Raw genomic sequence first — 27719 nt, forward strand, 5'->3', positions numbered from 1 at the left:
TTTTTTCTGCGAAGAGATATTTTACAGGGAAAAGTACTGGCAACATGGATGCCAATACATTTTACCGTAAAAAGTACTGGCCACATGAATGAATCTACTTTTTACCATAATAGTTCAGAATTTTAGATTGTATTCCTTTTTAGCTAGATCTTTATGTTTACAACTAAGTTTTGTACCGCGTGACGTGAACTGCTGACGTAGATAAGATGGTTGACAATCCGCGTAGTTTTTAGAAGTGTTTTAGAAAACTTTTAAGAAAGAGCAACCAACCAAAACAGACCTGCTCTATAATGGATGCAAAAACTTATCGTGACGAAATGCTTTACTTTCCATGCATCCGTAGACCGTCTTTACCACTGCATCTTATTAATAAAGCATAATTAGATTAACCAACAAATCGTCCAAATTGTTAAAAGTCTTGCATCCTTTTATCAATTACTACGTAATAAATATCTCAAATGCCGTACTTCATCTGTTTAATATGTATGCAGATTTACAAATTCTCAAATCTGCATTCACAGCTTCAATCTATCGTCAATGTACTATATCTTCGCATCCTCAAGCGTAGATCGCGGTAAGTGATATGATAAGGAATATACTTATTTATGAATAGTTGCAAAAAAAAAAAAAAAAAAAAAAAAATCTAGAAGCATACTTCATACTTTTTCTTCGAAATGTTAGAGTGCTTTACTAAACTTCATTTATCACAGCTAAAAACTTCATTTTTCACTCTTCTTTTTGCCTAGATAATCTAATGCATTGCTGATAAAATACGGTCGTAAAAAGGACTTTGGCGTACGTCATTAGACTCGGAAAATGGAACCTTTGGCCATCCCCAAATTAAGGCTGTTTATGCATGCATGGAACGTATCTACCAGCAGAATTCAACGCAAAATTCTTCGAGAAACGCAAAGCAGTCCGTTTTTTATTTTTCGCATTTTTTCTACGTCACGATGTTTTGAAACGAAAATTCTTTTAGGATAATAAGATTCATAAGAGGAGGTTGTAAAAGTTCAGTTTTAATTTGACTGTCACCTTTTAACGGTAAGGGACTTTAAACTAATGATGCGAGTTTTTTTAAAGGGCAGTCAAATTGTCAAGGTCGTATGGTATGAATATAAGAGCTAGAGCTTATTTGAAAAAGTATTTATCCAATTTTGTAGCGTTTTTCTTTGAACTCTGGAGGAGGTTACAGTTTTTTGAGAGACGAACCTAAATTCACGTTTGAAGTGAAAATTGGCAGTACGTGCTTTGGTGATGCGAAAAATTTATTCTCCTGTGGATGGAAATTGAGTACAGGGTTCGATTTACAAATCATGGTATCCTGAGCACAAAGCCGTTTGGGGGCCTCCTAGCAGAACCAGCTAATGAACATGACATGGTTAGAACCATAATATCAACCTTTTTTTTTACGTGATAGAAAACTAAATGGTAAATCTAAACTCTTGGGAAAAACTGTAAGGAGTGTTCGACGGGACAATAAGAAGCAAGAATCAGTAGAAACATGTGGTCGCAAACATAATGCTGACGCGCTACATGCACACAAGATGAAAGCACGATCGATGAAAGTTTGACAAAAGAGCTTGCTGTTGTGACAGTGAGTGCTTTGTCATTGCAACACATGCATACAACTGCAGGCCACAAGTTTCAACAACCACTTCTTCCTTAAAAACTAAAATGGTCTGTAAAATCGTCCTTCTTTATACTTATACTAATAATAAAGCAGAAAGTCTCTCTATCGGGATCTCTGTCTGTCAGGATCTCTCTCTGTCCGGATCTCTGTGACACGCATAGCGCCTAGACCTTTCGGTCGATTTTCATGAAATTTGGCACAAAGTTAGTTTCTAGCATGGGGGTGTGCAACTCGAAGCGATTTTTCGAAAATTCGATGTGGTTCTCTTTCTATTCCAATTTTAAGAACAAAATTATCATAAGACGGACGAGTAAATTACGAAATTATCATAACGTGGAACCGTAACATGGGCGCAAGCCTATTGGCTAGATACGAAATTACCACAACGTGAAACCGCAAAATGGGCACAAGCCAATTGGCGAGATACGAAATTATCATAGCGTGGAACCGTAACATGGGCACAAGCCAATTGGCGAGATTTGAAATTATCATAACGTGCAATTGTAACATGGGTACAAGCCAATTGGCGAGAAAATTCACCATACATTATTTGTAAATATACAGGCGAAACAAAAGACCTTTTAATTTTTCTATTACGGGCCAAGCCCTGCGGGTACCACTAGTGTGTAGTAAATTTGTGATTTTTTTTGCATTCATCAGCTTCTGACTTGTGTGCATGTAGCGCGCCAGCATTGTGTTTGCTACTGTATGTTCGTACGTGATTCTTACTTCTTATCCTCCTCTCTAACACCCTTTAAAATTTTATCCTCACCTGGTATTATTAGCTTGAGGGATTTTTTTATAGTACGCGATATATACATTCAACCGTTAACTTAGCTAAGTTCTAAAAACAACAATAATAATATATAACTTGTATAAAGTTGCTAATGAGCAGGATGAAAATTATATAGGAAATAAGATAATTATACTAAGTAATTGTATATCATTTGTAATTTGCGGAACCCTATAAGTTGAGTGCCCTGAGTACGTGACCAGAATGCACTCCTGTCTATCAGTCTCTGATTGAATCATATGAACTAAATACTCATTTCTGCTTAATGATGAGTTGTTTTACAAACATATATTCACATACATGAAATACACCGCCAGCTCAGTCATTTCCAGCCGAGGACTGCAGTTTCGTGCTTATTAGCACTCATCAGCCCGGCATAGGAAAATGACTGAGCTGGAGATGGAAAAACCTCTTATGGAAGCCAAGAGTGCCAAACAAACTGGTAGCTAATATCGAATTAGCGCAGACCAAACGAGTGACCGAAGCAATGGTTCGGTTCAACTCGAAGATTGAAGGCAAGGCATGGTATATTCAAGAGTGCTAATAAGCACGAAACTGCAGTCCTCGGCTGGAAATGACTGAGCTGGCGGTGTATTTCATGTATTTCTGCTTTAGCCCTGGCTATTGGGCGGTAATTTACTGAATATATATTCACATACTTCTGCGATAATTTTACAAATTTCATAGATGAATCAATGCGATTTAAAGCGCAACAAGAATCTAATTGGTTAGAGAAGTTGCACATATATTTATGTCTTTTCGGGAGTCTTCATAATAATGCATAAAACAGATAAAGTATTTAATTTATACTTTTTCACTATTTTTGTTCGGACAATTTTTTCTGCAATTTTCTTTTCTTTTCCCCTTCACTTTTAAGTTTTGCCATTATGATTGAAAAAATATTAGTAATTGGATATGAAACGAATTGTATCAATTAATTGTCTAATTTTAATTTAATTATATCTCCTTCAAAATGAACCTTTCTGAGTGCAATATACATACTTAGGCACACAATTTTCCAACCCTCAAATCCATGCTTATTGTTTCTTCATGAAACTCTATTAGAATTGGTAAAAATTTTCTTTGAATGAATCAAGACTCAAAATGGCGATTTTTAAGAAACAATTTCATCTTCAGAAATAAGAAAAACTTCTACGATGTCATATTGGGTGAATTAAGACTTTATGGAGTCGTTTTTGTTGAATTATTCTCTTTTAAAGTTCGGAGTGATAATGGTTAAATGAAGGTGCATTTTATAATGATACAACGTTTGCATGAGTTTTTTTTTTTTTTTTTTTTTTGTATACGATTCATTTTTTTTTTCATCGAAGCAACTGCAATTGCTGAAAAAGCACGTGTTTTTTTTATTGATAATTTGATCAGAGCCTGAAGTAAATTTATAATGCCAGCGAGAGGGTTAAAGGCGAATTCGCAGTCGCAACTCCAAACATAATTTGTTCTGTTTTGTGGCAACATTTCAATTGATATATAATCTCATACAATAATGATATTTATGGCAATAAACTAACGACGCCGTTTTTGTAATCACGACTGTTTCCCCTTTTCAGATCCATCCGTAACTGCAGACGGTCGCTGCTTGAAGCAGTTTGGAATTTTCCCGGATCAGACTGATTGCACAGCGTTCTACGAGTGTTCCTTCGGGAGAGCCTATCGACAGGTGTGCCCCTATTACACCGCGTTCGATGAAAGGTTCTCCGTGTGCGTCCACGCTCACGAAGTGGACTGCGGAGGTCGCGGGGGCATCTATGGAACGCTCTCCCCTCCCCTCTATGGCAACGATGTGGGAGGAAACTTGCCGTTGATAAATCTGCCTGGATCGGGTCCGGCCGCTTCTGGTAAGTACGATGGGATGAAAAATGATGTCCGTGTCATCACTGAGTCGTATATTTTATAAAAAGCATCATTAGCGTGGAAAAATCCTTCAAGACTCTTTTGCATGAACTGTTAAAAGAGAGAAAGAGAGAGAAAGAAAAAAGTCTTCTTTTTGCGCATTTTATAAGTGAATCTCTATATAGTATAAAATGAAGTCACCAAAAAGCGTCTGTGTGTTTGAACTTGCAAAACTCGAGAGCTACCCGGCCGATTTCGCTGAAATTTTCACAGTTTGTTCCTTTAAGTCCTGAGAAGGTTTGCAAACCAGTTCGAAAACAAATCGATGAATAGTTCTTTTTTTTTTTAATTCCAATTTACGCGCAATTTTCACGTAAATTCCCGAGTATGGGAGTGAAAAATTACTCGCAAATAGTAATATTACATATCGTTAGAAAGGGTAGAATTTTCCGCCTTCTACGCAATTTATTCCAATGCTCTAACTTAATTGCGGCGGGAGTTTTTTACGCTTTTAGCTCGAATTTTTTCAGGCTTAGCTGAAATTTAGGCACTACTTTCTTCATTAAATTAATCAATAAAAAGCGAAGGAATTGTCCCACAGCTTTCTTTTTGACTCCATTGGAAAAAGCGACCTTTTTTACTCCAGATCTAACTCGACCTATGGTCGGAAAAATAAGTTTCTATCCTGAAAGGAAAAATAGTTACAAGCCTTTTTAAATCAAGCTTAAGAAATCTCGATTCCATTCAAATTGTAAACCATTTTCTTTCGCATTTTATTTCCTTATATTTATTTTATTTTGAGTTTCCATGGTTACGCATTTTAAATCCAGCTTTCTGGATTTCATTTCCTAAAAATATTTTAATATCTTTCGTCATTGTTTGGAAGGGAAAGCATGATGTTTTTTTTAATTTATTTTTTACGCTTGATTGTTGAATATACGTCACTCGACACAATTTTTATTTTCAAGGTAGACCGGGCAAAGCCGGGCAACGCAGCTAGTATTTTATAAGGGCGACCAAAAAGAATTATACTGGCAGGTATATGGTCCTGTTTCTTTTAGAAAATAGTGTATGTCTTTTAATTTTCATTGAATTTGATGTTTTATTTTAGAGATCTTTTTAAAAGAATAGTTACGTGAAAAATATCACATTGCAATGTAAGATAGACATAAAGCTTTATTTTACTAATTTCATTCTTATCATTTACTTTTCTTTGCGTAGTATTATTTTGCAGTCTCTAGACGAATATGCATCTCGCCTTACTGTATGGAATGTATTTCCAGAAGGTTTTTAAAATCTTTTGATCTTAGTTCCCTGTCATCTTTATACAAAAGTCTTAACATACACCCACTTTTTTTTAAAACTTATATACACTGTACCTTCTGCAACTTTTTTCATTGGCACAAAATAGGTTAAGACTGGTCTATACGGAATGGATTCATCGGAAGATATGTTTAAAGCATAGTTAAAAAATACAGCGACATTCTCGTACTGTGTGGGAATAAGTTATCTAACATCCAAAATAACAGAAGTTGGTGAGGAACTGGTTGATTTGTACTTTACACTTTTGGTTGATCAATATGTGTTTACATCAAACTTTAATCCTAAATCTCATTTTTCTCAAAAGATCGTCTTAACACTTGCACTGCTATTGCTCCTCAATTTCTAAAAGGAAAGAAATACTTTCAAAGGAAAAAAATTACAAATCGCAAAATTTGAAAATATGTTATAAGAAAAAAGATAAAAAGACGATAAATAATATTGAGTTAGAAATAAATACATACCGAACTATTTTTTGTATTATTTTGCTGCATAGTAGAAGTCGCAATTTTGGAGATAATATCGTGACGCAATCCTGAAACACACATATATTATTTATTTATATCGAGAACGCACAAAGATTCTAAAAATGCAGAGTAACTTAAGTATTAAAGTATCATAGAAGAAAAGAAGAAGTAGTGAAACAAAGTGAAAGTAGAAGTAATTAAAAGTGCTGTTTTCAGAGGGATAGAAAAGAAAGCTTTCCGCAAACACGATGAGAAACTACTGTCGTTCGCTAAGCTTCAAAGCAAGTTATAAGTTACGGCATTTGTTTGTTTTACCTTTTTCATCCGCCATTAGACAGTGGCTACAGGGCCCCTATAGTTTATTGGAGTTGTTGCGAATAGTTAATATTATGGATTTTGAAAGAAAGTATTTTACAATACAGTTGGGACATTCCATGTGACGGGACGGGACATTTGAAGTAGTTTTGTCACTATATTTTGTTTTATAAATACAAATTAAATAAGCTTGAAATTTTATTTTTGATAGCAACAGTAAAAATTTGTCATAAGAATCACGTAGAACATTAAACGTTATTATTTTTAATAAAATAACTGCAAAATATGCAATAAAATGCCCGTGACGGAACGGGACTCGTATGTGTCCCATTCTGTCGCAGGCATTTAAATGCGCGTCGTTCAATTATTTTCTTCAAACTGACTTACTTTTGATCTTCTACATAGCTCTTACGACAAATCTTAAATGTTGCTATCGAAAATAAAATTCCTATCTTGTATTACTTGCAATTATGAAACACAATCTAGTGACAAAACTACTCCAAATGTCCCGTTCCGTTACATGGAATGGGCCAGTTAAAAAAAAACTTTTGAGGGTGAATTTATTTTTAATTTCATTGTGAATAGAAAACACACCAGCATTCGAAATATTCATTTTAATTGTGAGGCTTCTTCACATTAAATATTCAGACTGTGCCGTTGAGCGCACCATCAACGTGCAAAACCTATTTCAGTAGCAATTAGCAGCTAATTATAAAATTTTCTTTGTCCTTTGTCAACCCTTTCAATCATAAAGGGAAAACAAGACAACTCTATATATCTCACTAATAACTAATCAATACTCATTAAATTCTTCACATCATTCCGAACAACCTTTCTCTAGAGTCAAACCTCAACTAATGACTTTTTGAATGGTTGGAGCCACGGAAGAGAAATTCCCAATTTCCTCAAGTTCCAATCAGCGCGAATGAAGTTCAATTAAAACGGGTGACATCGAATATTTCTTCGACTGCTCGTCGATTCCCGTCATGCCATCTTCTAATTTCCCCCACCCTTTTCTTCGCTCACTGTTTTCCAGGTGGTATGACCCTTTCCACTCCGAGGTCATTTTTTTCCTCGTAACATACCATTAATAAATGGAACTGCCATTTGTCACTTGTCTCCTCGTGGTTTCGGAAGCTTTCTTGTCTCAAATCCAGTGTAAAAGCGATTGGATTCATCTGTGGCTCTTAAAGGGAAAAATTATGGTTCACTGCTTTGATTGTCGGAGCTAGAGGGGCTAAACTAGTTTTTCCATAGAAACAACTTGGTGATTTAAACCTGGAAAGACCACACGTATAATACCTCACAAGTTATATGTTCGCATTAAGTTCTGTTCCAAATCAACTATTTCCTAGCATTGCTTATTTATGGAATGCATTTGGTCAAGTCCAGATTCCACGGACTCGCAACGTCCGTGGTATAATAAATCATGTAGTTATTCAATGCATTTGTGCTAAGATTAATGATCTTTACAATTAATAAAGCTGAAAGTCTCTGGGAAAGGATGTCTGGATGTCTGGAGGATGTCTGGATCTCTGTGATGCGCATTGGCTTGACCGTTCGGACGATTTTCATGAAACTTGGCACAAAGTTAATTTCTAGCATGGGGGTGTGCAGGTGCACTTCAAAGTAGTTTTTCAGAAATTCGATTTTGCTCTTTTTCTATTCCAATTTTAAGAATATTTTCCCGAGTAAAATTATCACAAGATGGGCGAGTAAATTACCAAGTTATCATAACGTGGAACCGTCACATGGCGAGAAACTCACCATACATTTTTTGTAAATATACAGGCGAACCAAAAGACCTTTTAAATTTTCTACTACGGGCAAAACCATGCGGGTTCCACTAGTAATAAATACAAACAAAAATCTTTATGAAGCAATTTGAAGGCATAATTACTGTAGCAAAATTCAGAAAAATAAAGTTTTTTGCGAATTTGAAACACTTAACAGAAAACTGTCATAATGGCCCGTGCGACTACCAAAATTTCCGAACTGTTAATTTGAATAACAATTGATATTCAAAACGGAAAAACCATTATGTTAAAACCCCAATTAAAAACGAATACTTCACGACGACAGTCCAATCAACGACACTTATTCAAAACTGCTCTTCAATGAAGATTCTTGATCATATTTCTCTTTGAGTCATTGTTGAGGTACCCAGGGAAAGACTCTTGTTGCAACCACACTCGTTTAACTCACCAAAATTACCCAATCGCAGAATAGCTTAATTCGAGGTAGAGTTTAGCTCTTATGAGTTTTTGCATATGAAACGCGATGCAGACTATTTAAAAATAAAACTATGGTATGTGGGGGGCTCCCATACTTATTTTCTCAAAACAAGCGAGAAAAAAAATAAGTATGTCTATCTATGACCGTAGTGAAGTTAATCAACAGGTAATTGGTAACAACAAACTTAACGAAGAGAATGGCAGACTACTAGCGGGTTTTGTAGTTCCAGAAATAAATGAATAACATTTTTGAGCAATCACGATTGCTTATTGCTTTCATTTGACTCAGTTTTTTTGGCGTGCTATCATTTTATTTTCCCGCCAGTACCCTCTGCAGCACCACCGTCGACCGACTCCTCACGATGCTGCTACTATAGCGAAAGCCGTCTGCAGGTTGCATCCATGTCCTACACACGCGCGCATACATACACAACTACACACACACACACGCACACATACACCAACACACACATACACCTACACCTACACACACATACACCTACACACACACAAAAACATACACACACGCAAAAACATACACACACGCAAAAACATACACACACACATAACTACCCACACATTCATTCCTGCACACAGACACAAACACATATGCCTAAACACACATACACGTACCCCCCCCCCCTTGCACACATTCATACACACAACTACGCACACACTTATGCCAGCACACAGACACAAACACACATGCCTACACACACATACACATACCCTCTACACACAAACACACATACCCCCACACACAAACACACACGCCTACATACACACACTCGTGATTGCGAAAAACATAATTTGAATTCCAAATGTCAAAATTCAAATTAATTTTTCTTTTTCTTTTCTTTATATTGTTTTGTTTAATTTAAAGATTTAAACATTGTTCGTTTAGCAATGGACAAATTGTTGTATTAGTTTTCACAGTAAAAGCTGAAGCCTCGTTACAATAAGGATAATGATGAACGCTTTCCACTGCACTTGAAAAAAAAAAAATCAGTAACATTGCTTTTACGTAACAGTATTTCGGAGAGAAGTTTAATTTAATAACAGCAGAAAGTAAATTTATTCGTTATCAAAAATATGTGGTGAAAATCATGTTTTGGTTTTGATTAAATAACCCCCATCGCATGTTATTTTATGTAAATACTTAGCTTTTATTGTATGCTGCTTTTTAGAAACATGTTGCATCAGTCAAATATCTAAGCTTACGCTACACATAACAGGCATTTCAGTTTCGAATGCAGAACAGCGACTGTCTCATCTTAAGAATGAAGCTTCATCAAAAACCTCTAAACAAGATCACTTCTTTTTCCCAAACCTGCAATTACCTCACAAATTATACTGACAGCTTACAACTTAAAGTTATGAAATATTACGAAAGTAATTGATATAAAATGTTAAGCAATCGCTTAAAACAGGGCTTCAACAAAACCATCAACTACGTCCTTTTTTTTTTTTTGTATGATGTACATGATGGTTCTGCCTTTTTTTTCGTTATTTGCGATGTAATACGCTACTATTTGAATTTATCATTATTAGTTTTTAAAATTTTACAGTAATTTTGAGTGATATTAAATTCGTTTTCAATGTGAGTATTTTTAATGCTACACGGAAATTTAAATTTTCTTAAGAAACTTTCCATAATTTAAAGATTTTTTCTACAAAATTCTTTTTATTTTCATTTGTGGTACATCCGAACAGCATTAGTATATTTTCCCCTTTGTTTTTTTGCGTTTTAGATTAAGAATTGATTTAATTGTTTTGCAGAACATTGTAGGTCTTATTGAGTGCCAACACTGAGTCTTTAAATTGACAATCGTTACATAATTCGAAAAATATATTTAACCTACGATTTTTCTTCATTTGAAGAACAATTTAGTTACGACGTACATCCAGGGGCGCCCTGAAAGGAGGTCTCGGGAGGACACTGTGATCTCCTAAAATTTCCTTATTTGGAAAATTTAGCCTGGCGATTCGGCAAAATTTGGAGTTCTATTCGGCAAAGTTTGGAGTTCTATTCGGCAAAGTTTGGAGCTCTATTCGGCAAGGTTATTGTTAGTCGGCAGTTTTGGGTGTTCCATGTGGCACGATTATCATCATTTGGCAAAATTTGGAGTTCCATTCAGCAATTGAGAATTTCTGCTCTCCCAAAAAGTTGAGTTCGGGGCGGCCTGCGTACACCACTGTCATTCTCATCTGAACAGCAGCTCAGATTAGTGGACAATTTTTGTGCAAGCTTCTAGTGGCCAACATATTTTAATTTTCTTTTCTGTGCAGCTGGTCCACTTAATATAGGAACAAAAGAAGACCTCATATAATTCCATGGTTACCCTGTAAAATTTTTGACCTACCCCACTGTCATTCTAAGCCTCCCTAACTAATCCTCCAAATTGAGCAGTTAATCCGTAATTTATCCCGTACTTAATAAAACTGAACGGATAATTTACACTGGTTTTGTATTAAGCAGTAAGTTAAGCTCAAAAGTCAGGGCTAAAGAAGAACAAACATGAAATATAACCACTTGCTATTGGATGACGTCTGCCTCCAGTTCGGTTAATATCTATTCAAGACTGATGAGTCCATAACAAGGACGAAACTGCAGTATGTGGATGTCATAACCGGGATGTCGGTATTTATATAGCATGTACTAACATTATATTTATGTTAAACCATATGAGAATTTAAAGGTGCTAAAGCTAATCGGCAAACATTTAATTCTTTCTCCATGTCACTATTACAAATGCTGTTTAAAATCAAAAATCTCGTTTTTAGCGAAGAAGCCATTTTTTCCTCCTGTAAAAGTTTTATGTTTCTTCAGTTATATTAAGCGTTATATTAAGTGTTTGCAAAGGGTCGTATCGAACTTCCATTTTTGGGGAGGCAGAAATTCTCAACTTGCCAAATGGAACTCAAAATTTTGCCGAATGATAAAATAAGGGTATGCACACATCAGTACATCTAATGAAAAGGGATATTTAAATACTGTTTGACCGCGGATTGTATGTAATAGGGTGGAACGAAAAAAACAAAGTTTTTTTTTTTCGAATCGTAATAGTGCGGAAAAGTTGCGATTGGTGAAGACTTACAAAACAAAACAAGGATTTTTAAAATCGGATAATATCTTCCGATCCCGCAACGAGCCTGAATATTTGAAAAAATGGAAAATTTCGTGTTTTCTTAGTGATTTTTCAAAAATTTTGTTTTATGTTTCTTTTTAAGGCTCTAAGACGGAAAAGTTACGATTGGTGAAACCTTCAGAAATAAAAAAAAAATTTGAAATCGAATAATACCTTTTGATCCAGAACCAAGCCTAAAAAATCGAAAAAGTTGAGAATTTCAGGATTTTTCCGAATTTTTAACATTTTTTGATCAATGTACTTTTTCAGGCTACAGAACGGAGAAGTTACGTTTAGTGAAGACTTCAAAGCGAAAAAAAAAATATCTTTTTGCCGAATCGACAGAAAAAATTTGCTGGATAAGGAAAATGCTTGGGAGGTCACAGCGACCTCCCTGATCTCCCATCGGGGTGCCCCTGGATGTGCACTTGCGTGGATTTGCAGACTTAATGCGCTAAGATTGCGCTTCGTTTTCTTTGATAACTGAAACTTTATCCAACTTTCATGGAAACTCCTTCCGAACGAAATTCCTCTGTGTATTTAGGTTATTAGACCACCCATGGACTTACGTCACAGTTTGGGAGGTCTTATGAGGACTTATAATCACGCTATTAAACAATAGACGAAGAAGACGTGAAACTGGTATTATCTTACCCACAGATGCCTCTAATAAAGCTATAATTCATGACCATCTTTGAACAGAAGAAATGATTTTGAGAGATTAGACACACATTTATATCAATTTGATATCTTGATCACTGATAATTAAATACTTAATTAGTTTCGATTGAGTAATGTCTTGATGAGATACCGCATTTTAGTAATTGTGTGGCATTAACTCTTGTGTTTTTTTCTCATGTTAGGACACGTTTTTTTGATGTTAATATAAGGTATTATGTGTTCTAAATGGATTCTCTGTTTTGCTTCTTTTCTGAACGAAGGAGATAATAGCTGACATGCTATTTGAAATAAAGTAACGGCTACTGTTTTTCAACTAATTTTTTAAGCTTAATTTCCACATACATGTAATATTGGTTAGTTTTCTTCTTTTTTTTCAACATTTCTAAATAAATTACATGCATCGTGTGCAGTTTTTCCTTTTTTGGATTATACTTTTATTAACATACGTCGAGTAATTTAACGCACTGCAATAAGACTGATGAAAAACGTGGTGAGATGCGAAATTCTAAATTTTTGAGTGAACAGCCGTGGTTATACCTAAGACAAATTCATTAAGTACGCATTTTGCAAACTTCTGTAATGTCAATGCAGTGATAGGTTCGAAGTTTTGTTGCGCATTTTTCTTGACTCTAACTAAAAGATAATTTTGTTGAATGCTAAATCATTCTGCGAAGTTTCTACGGATTTACTTCCAGAAAATTGCAAAAGAAGCCGCTCCAAATGTTTGACTACTTTTTTTTAATGTAATAGATGTAGCGATTTATATGTTTTAATCAATTTCTACTCCTTTTGCACTTTCTTATGTCCACAAACTGTTGGCACAATGAAATGATCACAAATTGCACAGTGGCACTGGATCTATGTTTTGTGGAAACTGAGTTATGGATGAAGCACGTGTGATGGCACTGATTTCAAGCATGGCACTGCAAATGGCACCACGTTATCATGGACGCTCAACGTTCTCATTGCACTTGCACATTTGCACTCAGCAGTTCAAATGTGTCACTAAACGATTATTCATTCACAGGGTTTGGCAGAAGACCAGAACCGCAAGGTCCTACTCCATTTTCTACGAGCATCCGTCGATTATCACCTTCCCCAAACCTTGGCATAGGGAATCGTAGAAGTAGTGCTGCTGTTGATGATGCAAACAGAGACAACCGAAGGTCTGAGAATGATTTAAGAAGTGGATATCGTGGGCCTGTTGAGGCTACAACTAGAGTGCAGGACACGAGTGGTGTTGCTGTTGAAGTCAACAATACCGGTGTGGGCATTGAAAATTATGATGACATTGGTTTAATCCCTCTGACTGAAGATGTAAGAAGTCGAGGAATTGGTGATACTATTGCTGGAACTCGTGGACCAACTGATATCGGAAATAGGTACCGGGGATTAGATACTGGGAGTAGGATTCCTGTAACGATTCCTCAGAGAGGTCGAGGAGGAACCCAGCAAGATAGTCGTACTAGTGGATTTGGTCCTGGAAGCCGCACATCTTCTGGAGGCCGTCGTGGCTCAAATGAAATTAGTACTAAGTTTTCAGGTGAAACTGGACGAAGATCGAGTGCTGGGACATTTGGTAGGCAACCAGGTTTTAGAGATACTAGTACTGATGCACGGTCAAGTGCTGGTGGCAGAAGAGGTGGTACCGATAGTTTTGATACAAGATACCAGGATAATACAAATCGCGAGCGAAGTGAAACAGATAGAGCAAATAGATTTGGTGCAGGAAACTTTGGTGTTAATAGACTTGATACTCGGAATCAAGGTAACATAAATCGAGTGCAAGGAGGAGATAGAACAAATAGATTCTTTACCTCAAATAGAAGATCAAACGGAACTTCCGAGGGAATAAGTACTTCAGGTGGTAATGTTCCTGGGGGACCATCTTTGTATGGTGTTGGCATAACTAATCGTGGGCCAAGTGAGATTAGCAGCGGGTATTTGGGTGCAAGAGCAAGAGGATCCGATTTGGATTATGGCGGAAGGTCAGCTGGCGACGATGTTAAAATAGGTGGCAGTGGAACTGGAATTCAGATCCCCAGCACGGTATTTGGTGTTCCACAGACAGCTTATACTGAAAGTTTGAATTTAAACACATTTGCCAACTCAAATGTAAAATTCGATACTGAGAATACATTGCAGCCAATAAGCGGAGGCTTTACTTTGGGAAGTAGTGAACCCACAGAAGAAACATTTAGGCCGAATAATATTTATGATAGAAGTGGCGGAGGAATCGGTATGAGTGTTTCAAATAGTGGTAATCGCGACACTGCTTTTGGTGCTGGAGTAATCGATTCAGGTCGAGCTGTAATCAGTAATCTCGGTCGAGTTCGGGGATCTTCTGAAAGCATCGGTGGATACAGAGGAGTAATTGGAGCTCGAGTAACACCAGGAGTAGATAGCAGCAATAGAAGCGTTGTTGGAAGTCGTGTTGGTGTCGGTGGAACCTGGAGTAGAGTTGGCAATCGTATTAGTGAAACAGTAGGAGCAACTGGTGATAGAAATCGAGAACAAACTAAGACAGGAATTGGAAGTAGTTCTATTTCTGGAGTTGGCAGAGGATCTCTTCCTATCATTCGAGGAGATTCTGTTTCTGAAAGAAATGCATCACTATCAGGTTCAAAGTCTAATTCCGAAAGAGTTCCATCAAGGGGCGGTCACGCTGGTATTACTGGAATAGTTGACAAAGACATTTCTCCTACTGGTATGTTTTCAATGCTTAGAATTAAATTTATAATTTCAGCTTGGTAAAGTTTCTAGTGTTAGTTAGGAAGCCTATTCTAGGATAAGTTGCCATTCCCACAGTACATTGCTGAAATAGTGATTTGCAATTAGTGAACATATTTTACGGATATGTTTTCCCCAAACTGTCTCACACTCTCACAAATACTGTGTTATTTGTACAGTAACATTGTTATGAAAGAAGCAATAAAACAATCATGAGGACAAAAACTTAAGCAAAAGGTTTGGGTTCACAAATAATAAAAGTCGTCTGGTGTACATTCGCAGAGTAGGTTTTAAAATATAAATTTTTTTCCAAAATGTTTTTAAGATAAGGAATCGAATTTGTGAATTTAATAAAATATTTCTTATTTTACTGATTAAAAATATGCAACGAACACATTTTTCAAAAAGAAATAAAACCTAAAAAAATTACAGCATTTTCTAAATTTTCAAAAATAAAATAAAAAATAAATAAATAAATAAATTTTTGATGCCGGGGGAAAAAACACCTGAATCTATCTTTGTTGAAGTAAAATTTCTCTTTTTATTTAGCAAATGATGTAATTTGAAAGTGCTATATCTATTTCTCCCTCTCTCTCAGATATTAAAAACGTAGTTCGTCAACTATCCAAATAAAGTTTTGTTATTACATTTCACAGGATTTTATTACTTAAATAAAATTCATTATCCATATTGCAAGCACTTTTGAAGTTTTAGTTTTCACAACTCGGAAACTGATCGCCGTTGCAATTAAGAAAGGGAAACATTGTTCTACCTCCTCTACTCTTGTATTAAACTTAATACTTACTACATATGTGAAATACACCGCCAGCTCAGTCATTTCCAGCCGAGGACTGCAGTTTCGTGCTTATTAGCACTCATCAGCCCGGCATAGGAAACAGACTGAGCTGGAGATGGAAAACCACTTAAGGAAGCCAAGAGTGCGAAACAAACTGGTAGCTAATATAAAATTAGTAGACCAGACGAGTGACCGAAGCAGTGGTTCGGTTCAACTCGAAGCTTGAACGCGAGGCAATGTATATTCAGTAAATTACCGCCCATTAGTGCTAATAAGCACGAAACTGCAATCCTCGGCTGGAAATGACTGAGCTGGCGGTGTATTTCACGTATTTCTGCTTTAGCCCTAGCTAATGGGCGGTAATTTACTGAATATAAACTTACTACATAGTTTATAGTTTCATACATTTGCAAAGGTTTGATGTAGTTTATACTTTTTTGGTAATTGCAAATATCTCATCGTTTCTTTAAGCAGGAACAGATACAGAAATAATTTCTAGAGGAGGCAAAATCTGCTTCTCTCTAGAAAGAATTTTTCACAACAATGTTCTGAAATGAGTTTTTGCAACAGCTTTTTAGGATCCCTGTAAGTCAATTAATCTACTTTAAAGAAAAGCTATATGCTAATTTACTTCGAATGATAAATTAAAGTACACGTTATTGCTATACTCCGTACTTAACTTACCGATAATAACCACTGTTGTAAAAATTAGCACGAGTATATTAGGTCAGTCTTGCTTTACTTCCCCGGTTGGGCATGGTTGACTCAGCTGTTCATCCTTTCAGTGGGTCGATAAAATGAGAACGAAGTGTATTTGGGAACAAACACTGGGGGTTCCGCGTTAGGTTGACCACCTAACCGGAACATCTGCCTTGCACCCCAGAGCAATCAGGTCAGGAAAACTGAGCTTGGTACAGTAGGCTTTGGTTATAACGGGTTGTCGTGCCACAGGGTTTGAGTTTTTTTTTTTATATTAGGTCAGTAAATTGTCCCATGGCCTTCATGTTGAACTTTTAGAACTTTGCTCAAACCATAAAAAGAAGCAAATGGTAAAAGTGCAAAAATTGAAAATTTGGAGATAACTAGTACTAATGATGGAAGAAACTGCCAGATATTTTGGGGTTAGAGATATTACTAATAGCCCTGATAGGTGCTACTATTCAATATGACTTAGAAAACTTTTCAATGGCAGTCTAACAAGGGTTTGTACTTTACGCGTGTTTTGCTTAAATTATGTTTTCCTTAAATTCAATAATAAATCTTGCGTATCAAAACTGTTTTTTTTTTCTAGAATGGAAATAATCGACGGAACACCATTTAAAAACGAGCTCTTCAGTTAGTCCTATCAAAGGAATAAAAGTTATTAGGGTTAAGTGAGCAAAATAAACTCTTTTGCACAGACCTCCGAATACAACACTATTGCTTGGTGGCTACTACTAATAACAAAATTGATTTTATTTAAATTATATTTTTATGTAATAGTTTCAAAAGTTTTATTAGTGCTACCAAAAAAAATGCTTTACTAATATTTTATAGAATGTTAAAATTTTATTTTACCTCTTTAGAGAGGCAAATGTCATTACCTCCCTAAACTCTCCGCTTGTTTTTTCACAATAAAAACTGTTGCAGGAATTACGTTCCTAAACTTAATTTTTTTTAAATTTTTCTCCTCCTTAACTTTGACTAAAATTTTAACGTTCTCAATTTCTTTTACAATTTCTTACTTTTGTAATTAGTAAAACCTACTTTGTGAAGCGGTATCTAGTACTGAAGAATAGAATTGTAGATTTGCATGAAAATATGGTTAATTTGTTTTTGAAAATTTTAAATAGGTTACGAAGAGTAAGTTTTTATTCTCGTTTCAATGTTGCGCAAATTTAAATTAAAATTCATTTTCTGTTTTTGGTGCCTTGAAACAGTGTAAAACGTGAAAGGGTGCGCGAGTTCTTTCTACTCCACTGTAGTGAGTTTGAATTGTAAAACTTCTTAAAAAGGTAGCATTAAAGAAAAAAAGAAATGCCTTTAAGCTTCCACCAAATACCGAATTATTTTAAGATCTGAATTTTATGAAATTTTTTCTGAAGGTTTCTGCTCTAAATATACCTGCTCCTTCTCCAAAATTCAGATATTTTTCTTTTCTGACCATAGAAAAGGACTCCAACTACCCATACTCCCCCCCTCCCTGCGAAATGTAATTATATCCCCCTTCGAAAATATTTCATGGCTACGCTACTGCTTTGCATAACCACCTGTAGAGTTAGTATATTTTTTTTGTCTCCTAGGCAGGTCATGTAAATTATATAGTTTTTCTGTAACTTGTGAATTGAATTGAAACTTGCCAATTTAAAGTAATGTATATATAATGTTAGAATACATTACTATTGCTATTACACAGGGCAACAGTGATTTTGGTGCTGGTGTTTTAGGAACTGATTTCGTATGAATTTGTTACCCTGAGTTCAAATGTGACATCAGTTTTTGCCCAGAAGCTCTAATTTTTAAGGTATAACATTTAAATATGCATAAAACAGGTTTAAGTTACATCTATAGATCAAATAAAACAAACAGGGATTTTTTATTTCTATTGTATTGTAGAAATAATAATAGATTGATTACCAAACAATCTAATCAGGCTCTTGGACATGGGTCCCTAATTTTTAAGAGCCTCAAAATGACTAAAATTGTAATAGTCTTACTTAAGAAAACTTTATCTTAATTTCCTTTCATTTTCTTAAGTTTACTCCTATATTTATTTACCTTTTTTAGGTGTACTTAAGTGTGGGATACTCTGCCTCCCAACAAATATTTTGAACGAGTGGTAAAACACCTCAACACCCTTGACATGGTGGTTCCCCATTAATATTTATGTTTATAAGATTTGACTTCAGAGGACCCCCCAAAAAATATTTATTTCTGGTCATCCGCTATATTAATCAGGCCCAGAAAAATATTTTATACAAAGACCCACCTCATCACACATCGCACGAAGCGAATATATGCAAGCCAAGAACTTACAAATTGACCTTAACTTGTTGACGCGTTATTACTAAACTTGTCAAACTTTTACTGCATCTGGTGAATTTTCCTTTAAGTTACTAGACTGCAGGCTGACAATAGGGAAAATATGCCAGAAGCAATCCTTGTTTAAGAAGCCTACACTTGCTTTAGAAGTGCGCAAAATGTAGTTTAAACTGCACATTTTGAGTAAAACAGCAGCACTTATCTAAAAAAGTAGAGCTGCTAGAGAAAAACTAATTTCATATTTCGATTCAGAGCCCCAAACATATCTAAAATCAGTTCTTAAACTCTGGGCACCATAGAAAAAAAAATTTTTGTTGGCCTGTGTTATATATCCACTCTTTTTGTAAAAAGATTAGTCTGCTTTATAAATGCCTAAAATGCCGAATTTGACATGTTTATTTTTCAAATATGCGGTAAGAATATTTTGTCAACGTTTTAAAAGTAACAGTCGGTTTTATTTTTAACTGAAAACTTGGATGATAATTTCAATTCTTCTAATCATAAGTTAAGAATTATAAATGCATTAAATTTTGGTTTTGATTTGAATGAAGCACTCTTTAAATCATATTTTTACAAACAAAAATTTGTCAATATGTTTATCTGAAAACTGTAAGTTTATAAGCTTAATGTTATAAATTTATCATAACATTATATATAAAATTTTGATTTGAACTTCTTTATGGGTTTATATTGCTTCAAATATGTATATTTTTATTGAATATATTTGTAAAATATATGATATTAATCTGAAATTCAATTCTGTTTAGATCTAGAAAGGCAGTATGAAAAACCAATCTCACCAGGTAACTATTATTTTTATTTACAGCAATTGTTTTTGATAAATGAATTATTAACAATGCAAAGAAAGTTACAGGATTAATTTTTCTATTAATTATTGAATATAAGTGCGTGTACTCATGTACTCGCGTTAGAAGTTTTACTTCCTAAATTTATTATATTTTTTTAAAAACTAATTATTGCTTTTTTTGAGCAATCACGATTGCTTATTGTTCTCATTTGACTGTTTTGATGTCCTATCATTTTATTTTCCCGCCGCCACCATCTGCAGCATCACCGTCGACCGGCTCCTCACGATGCTGCACCTCTAGCGAAAGCCGTCTCCAGGTTGCATCCATGTCCTACACACACGCGCATACATACACAATTACACACATACACACGCACACGCACACACCAACACATACATCTACACACATACACACACATACACCTACACGCACATACACAAACACATACACCTACACACACATACACAAGCACATACACACAACTACCCACACATTCATGCCTGCACACAGACACAAACACATATGCCTACACACACATACACATTCCCCCCCCCACACACACATTCATATACACAACTACCCGCACACTTATGCCAGCACACAGACACAAACACACATGCCTACACACACATACACTTACCCCCTACACACAAACACACATGCCTACACACACATACACTTATCCCCTACACACAAACACACATACCCCCCACACACAAACACACACGCCTACATACACACACTCGTGATTGCGAAAAACATAATTTGAATTCAAGATGTCAAAATTCAAATTAATTTTTTTATTTTTTTTTTCTTTTAACGAAATTTTAGAACGATACTTTTAACGAATAAAAAAAAAATGGTAATGTTTGAAATACGCTATTGCAATAACACTAACTAAAGGGAATAAAAATACAACAAAAAATGCTTTAGAGTGAGAACAGTAAAATTTAAAAGGCTACTCATTTTAGTTTGCTGTGAACCGATTTAAAAGAGAGATTTTTAACTTGGTGATCGATGTTTTTCTAATGGTTTATAAGGAGGTTCTATTTTAAGCTGGTCAAAAAAGTATCGCTAATATTAACCTATTGGACTGTTTCATGTTGAACTTCATACCTTCATCTTACAGAACGAAGTATAAGTTTAACAATATTTTTTTTCATAATACTTAATCCATACATTTATGTATGCCTACGTATAATGGACAATTATGATGGATAGCTCTCATTGTGACTATTTGTTATTTCATTACACATATGGCAGGGGTGCCCACCTAGGGGGGTGTCACGGCGCAGACTTCGTCATTGAATTTTTTAGGGGAGTGTTTTGAGGGGCATTTTGCTCTTTATTTTTAGGAGGCTCGCTCTTCGAAGGGTCTCTGTGGTATTTAGGGTCGTGCGCCCTTGCTCTTCGGGGGTTGGGCACCCTGCAATTTATTGCAATTTCAATGCTAGCCATGCTGGACTATTGGTTCATTATAGACTGAAGTACAACCATTATAGATTATTCCTTCCACGTACAGTACATACTAGCAGCTATGTCTTGAATAAATTAAAATTAGTTTATATTTGTTCTAAGCATTATTTCTAGAGTCACGATTAAATGCTTTTAATTACAAAAGAAGTAATTAAGAAATTTCCTAAGTTGCAATACATTATGTCTCAAATATTTTCACAAATAGGGAAGTTTTCGATTTTTCAATTTTATTTTTATATGATACAGTAACATGTATGAACATCATAGGTGAAAAAAAATTGCGATACGATAAGTAGTTTTTTTTAATTAATTTTTAAAGTTCAAGCGCTTGTGACGTCAAATGGCACAGGAAGTGACGTCATGCGCTCTTCCGCCGCGGGAGAAGCCGAAGGACGTGCAGTTGGCTTCGAAGACGAAACGTAAGGCTTACCTCCTCGTATTCAACTCCTCGCGTTTCTGGAACATTAAATCTCTCGTCCTCTTGGAAGTATTCGAATACCAGCATTAATGTTACTTGAGGAAGATTATTAGATTGTGCTTTAACGTATCCGACCTCCATAGTGTGTTCAAAAGGATTATTGAATTTCTAAAAAAAAAAATATCAGCGCGCTCAAAATGTCCGTAGCGAAAACAAGGGATCTTCGGCGGAAGGCTGCCCATTAGTGCCCTGTGACGTAAGCTCGTGACGTTTCAGAAGAGCGCAATTTTGCGCGTGGATTTTTAAAATTTCATTAAAAATCAATTACGGTGTTTTAAAATTCGGCGATGGTGATTTTTTTTTTAGTTTTGAGGTCTATTAACAATATCCAATAGTCAAAATATGAACATTTAATAAGTTGCAACTTCCCTATTGCAAATGGTGAACGTTACCATGTTTATTAGTTTCCAGAATTACCTTCCGAGGAAGCTCCCCTCCCTCCCTTCCCTCCCCCTAACTTCTGCAAAATATTTTAAGTCCTATTTTCTCAAAATGTCACTATGTCATTACCATTACAGAACACCCATGCACCATATTCATTCTAAATCAAATGAAAATTTTGTAATTAAAAAAATAAAAAATAGAGAAATTTTTATACTTTAATTTGGGGCATAAAAAGTTTATATGATAAATTTACGTCCCTAAACCCCCCCCCCCCCATTATCTACGGCCTTGAAAATTATTGACATAGTTAAGGCCAAAATCTTTATTTTTACTTATTCTACTTGTATACTTTTTGTACAGACTCCCAGAATTTTAAAAGTTTTCTGTGTGTGTGTGTGTGTGTGCTTTTTTCTACTTATATATTTTTTCTTTCAAATGCATGCCTTAGAACCCTATTCATCGTATCAAAACTTTCATAATCAGCAGCTAATATTATTCACGGACTAAATTTTAATTTCTGGTTTACATCACAGTAATACTGTTTTTCACACGATGACAAGGAAATTTCTACTCAAACACTCTATACACTTTTGCCATCGTTGCTTCGACAGAAAACACTGAAAAACAAATTTTGACGAATTTTCTGTTCTGAAAAAATATATGTTTGCAAAAATTTTCTATCACACACCCTCCAATTTTATGAAATTTCATTTACACGTTTTGGATTATATAGGTTATCTTATAGCAGTTAAACGTTTACTACATTTTTCTTTTAGCTGCATTTGATCCAGAGACATATTTTTTACTCATCACACAAAATGAATATGTAACAAGAGAGAAGAATTCAAATACACTTTGATACGTGTTAAGTTGGCGGCCTTGAGCAGATGGCATATCATTTCGGTTTCACACAACATCGCGGTAGTTGAAGTTGTCTTTCGACGCGTGGAATGCCCTGCCTTCGGTTTAGATAGCCTTTTTTTTTTGGATATCGAAAGAACATTACGAAAATATGAAGATATTGCTTCATGAAATCAAGTACTCACATCATAATTGGAGCATATGTAAACTTTTTAAAGTATTCGCCACTCACATTAGTCTGCAACTCGATTATACAAAATACTGCTATTTTCTAGGCAAGTAGAACAGCAGGGCAGAACATGAACATTACATCAAAAAGAAATGGCCAGAGCACAAACAATATATTGCACGTGAAAACAAAAATCCAAAACGTTCCTCTAATTGATAAAAAAAAATAGTGCCCCACCTTCACACATAAAGTTGGCATTAATGAAGAATTTCGTTAAAGCAATGGATGAAAAAGGGTGTAGATTTCAATACTTGTAGGTAAAGTTCCTATCACTCGCAAGGGAGGTATTTTCATTGATTCACAAATTAGAAAGCTTATGAAGGACCAACATTTAGAAGCTAGTTTAAGTGATTTAGAAAAAAACAGCATGGCTTGATCTTTAAAATGCTGTGACACAATTATCAGGAAGTAATAGAAGTCTTAAATAGAATGAAGAAGGAGGTTAAAGACTTGTTAAAAAGTTACAGTAAATTAAGCTGCTCAATGTCAGTTTTTTTTTTTTTTTTTTTGCATCTCCCTTAAATCCCCCCCCCCCCCCCTGAAAGTGTGGGAGCTGTGAGCGACGAGCATGGGAAGCGCTTCCACCAGGATATTTCTGCAATTGAAGCACAATACGAAGGACAATTCACTCCTAATATGCTCGGGATTACAGTTGGAATCTTATTAGAGAAGTTTGTGATAGGGCCTATAAGAGAGCATCCGCAGTTAAGGCATTTCCAGTACGAAATTTAAGAATTTTTTTACAAATATCATTATTTTTCTTAAAAATCTTTTATTCTTCTACAACTTTTTAAACGGTATATATGTTTTGTGTTTTACATCAGTTTTAAGCTTTATTATTGTTTATATAAAATGGTAAATGACAAAAATATTGTACATGTGCTGAATAAATTTCATTAAATTGAGATTTTGAAGATTTTGGATTTTTCAAAAATCTGTGGGTGATGGAATATTTTATTGTCATATTCTTTTTCAACACCTCCTGAAATATAAAAGTCACCACTTACTTACAGAGGAACAGAATCCTTGTTTACCAGTGTAATTTGTGATTTCGGAAAAGTCCTGCTGTTGTCAATGTAGCCAAATGTGCCAACCAATGAGAATCTTCGAAAAATATCAGTGGTTCTGCGTTAGTTAATCATCACGCGTTCGTGTTGCCAATTGGCGGTCATTAATTCCACCATTTATAATTACGTTCACGTAACTGAAAGAACGTGAGATGGAAAAGGGTGATATTTGTTATTAGTGTGAAGGTCAAACCAGTAATCTATTAAGAAGAGAGTATTTTGTTAATGTCGCTGGTGGTCTCCGTTAGAGATGCAGCTTTAATTTTGTTTTACTACATACATACACAGTAATAACTAATATATGTTTTATAAGAGACTAGCTGCGTTGCCCGGCTTTGCCCGGTCCACCTTGAAAATAAAAATTGTGTCAAGTGACAACGTAAAAAATAAATTAAAAAAAAATCATGATTTCCCTTTCAAACAATGACGACTGATATTAAAATACTTTTAAGAAATTAAATCCAGAAAGATGGATTTAAAATGCGTAACCATGGAAACACAAAATAAAATAAGATTAAGGAATTAAAATGCGAAAGAAAATGGTTCACAATTTGAATAAATCGAAATTTCTTAAACTTGATTTTAAAAAGCTTGTAACTTTTTTTCCTTTCGAGATAAAAGCTTATTTTTTCGACCATAGGTCGAGCTAGATCTGGAGTAAAAAAGGTCGCTTTTTCGAATGGCGTCAAAAAAAAGCTGTGGGACAATTCCTTCACTTTTCATGGAAAGAGATGGAAAGAGAATGAGGAAAGTAGTACCTAAATTTCAGCAAAGCCTAAAACAATTCGAGCTGAAAACGCAAATAACTCCCGCCGTAGTAAAGTTAGAGCATTGAAACAAATTGCGTAGAACGCGGAAAATTCTGCCTTTTCTAACGATATGTAATATTAATATGTGCAAATAATTTTTCATTCCCATATTTGAGAATTTATGTGTAAATTGGACGTAAATTGGAATAATAAAAAGAACTATTCATCGAACATTATTCGAACTGGCCTGCAAACCTTTTCAGTACTTAAAGGAACAAACTGAAAATTTCAGCGCAATCGGCCGGGCAGTTCTCGAGTTTTGCGAGTTCAAACACACAGACGCCTTTTGGGGCCTTAATTTTATACTATGTAGAGAAGAGGATTAATTTGACATTGGATGAGTTTATTAATTTATAAATAACATTGAGCTGGATTAAATTATTGCTAGAAAATGAATAAGAGCAGTTATCTTCTGTTTTCAAATTGGATGATATAAATCCAACCGCACAAAAAAATGAGTATGTAGTAAAAATATGAAGTTTAATAAAAATATTTAAGCATCAAATTCAGTAGTAAGAACATTTATGTGACATTTAATTTTTCATTTGAATACTTGAAACAATTAAGAAAAACTCAGTAATAAAATTTTTTAACAGCAGCAACTGTGAAAGAATTCTTTTATTTCTTGACTGAGCTATGCGAAGGAATGATTAAAATATGTACCGTGCAGTGATATAATATAATTAAAATTGTACATTGAGTTATTGTACATTTGAATTTGAATAATATTAATTGAACATTTGAATGATATAATTCAAATTGTACAAAAATAATGTGTGCTTAATGAAAGTATACGTATATTATCTAATTGAAATGCTAATTAAAATATTCAAGAACAAATTTAAAAAGTCACAATATTTAGGTGAAATTCTTACTCTTCATTTAAATGCGGCAAATATTTTTTAAAAAAATCTCAGTAATGCCAGTTATTAAGAGCAACAAGTAGAGATGAACTTTTTAATTTCCCAACTTAATTTTATGCGAAAGAATTATAAAAATTATAACAATGATTTGAAACATATGTGTCACAAACAATGATATGCATTAAAGCGATCAATTTCTAATTAAGAGTTCTTTTCATATACTTAAAGTGAAAATCAATGCTACTAACTAATTTCTGTTTCCAAGAGCCAGAACAACGTAAGTCACATAATCGCTACTTTGCGTGAGAGAGGAAAAACGTTCGTCGCTTGAAAAAGATTCTTTTCACACTGGTAAATAACTGAAAAGGATTTTTTTTAGCATTGCATTCAAGGGCCCGATGCGGAATTAGATTCTACATACAATGCACTAATAAATAGAAAATCGCAATTTTTGAACTTGGTCAGACAGGCTCAGAGGTACAGATTTGTACTCGGTATATTCAATTCAGTTTTCTGAAAACCCAAGTGTGCTTTTCTCTTCCCAGGGGGATGTTACATTGCCTTTGGTGTTAAACTATTTCTCCAATTCTATTAAGTTAGTAATTATACATGCATTTTGTATAGTTACAAATCAAACTCAGCAAGTTTGCGCCGTCACTGGTGTTGCCATCACTAGTAAAAGTTTTATTAGAATTGTATTTTTATGAATATAATTGTCAGATTTTTATTACAGTCGACTCCCGCTACAACGCGATTCGACTTACGCGAAACGGCTATAACGCGAATTTTTCACGAACCAAGAGTTTTAGAGCTAACCCGAATTTTACGCCCACAACATGAACTTTTTTGGGAAGAAGTATTAGCTTCGTTACTGGCTACTAAATATTGATTTCATTAATGTTATTACATTCCTTTAAGCATCACTGACAGCCAAAGTTCCCACACCAAACTAGTCTAGTGCATCAAATAACCACTCAGTATCTTTCATTTATTTATTTTTTTCATCTAAACATTAAAGTTGATGAAATATGATGGCACCGTAGTGTCACCTTTATCTAAAGTTTGTGAAGATGGGGAAAAAAAAGAAAGTTTCCGACAATTTTTTTTAAAAAGGCTAAGATTCTCGATATGCTTGAACAACTACAAAACGTCAACGGTAGCAGAACAATCAGTATGAGTGAATCTTTCAAACGTACAATTAAATGTCAAAACTAAAAGATATCCTTAAAAGTTCAGGATATCCTTAGTTTCATTCATTTTGTGCAACTTAAAGTATTTCATGTTGTATAACAGTCTTTTATTTTTTTAAATACAGTAAAAGTTCGGTTCCTTAGGCAAGAAACTGTAGTATATGGTTAAGAAATGCTTTAAGGCTGTGTGAGAGGTGTTTTTAAGTGTCTAAAAGTATTTGGCATGATTTAAAAAATTTGTATGCATATATTTTTCCACAGCGCGAAATTTCGACTTACACGAGGAGTCTTGGAACGCATCCCTCGCGTAAGTCGGGATTCGACTGTAATCGAATACAAAATCATAAAAACACGGAGCGCAAAATGTATCAAAAGTAAAAAAATAAAAAAACCACGTTGACCCTACTACATCAATCCTAAGAATATTAATGTTGACATCTTGCGAGCAGTTGTAGTTGTGTTTCTTATTGAATTTTCGGAATACGGTATTGGTCTCAAGTATTTTAAATGGGAATGTTATAAGTCACATATCTGTATTCTAGATGATAGGTGTATCACATAATTTTTCCTAATTTCAATACTTA

At 34.8% G+C, this 27719-nt stretch overlaps 1 protein-coding gene across 1 annotated transcript in view; it reads left to right on the forward strand.

Moving 5' to 3' along the window:
* The window catches only part of LOC129229495 (chondroitin proteoglycan-2-like), a 122358-nt gene that overhangs the window by 76372 nt on the left and 18267 nt on the right, over positions 1-27719 (forward strand). Inside the window, exons 3-4 of the mRNA XM_054863812.1 lie at positions 3995-4282; positions 19737-19772. Coding sequence (XP_054719787.1) covers positions 3995-4282; positions 19737-19772 — 324 coding nt within the window. The remainder of the gene's footprint in view (positions 1-3994; positions 4283-19736; positions 19773-27719) is intronic.

Source organism: Uloborus diversus, chromosome 9 (genome assembly GCF_026930045.1).
Source record: "Uloborus diversus isolate 005 chromosome 9, Udiv.v.3.1, whole genome shotgun sequence".
Classification (NCBI taxonomy): Eukaryota; Metazoa; Arthropoda; class Arachnida; order Araneae; family Uloboridae; genus Uloborus; species Uloborus diversus.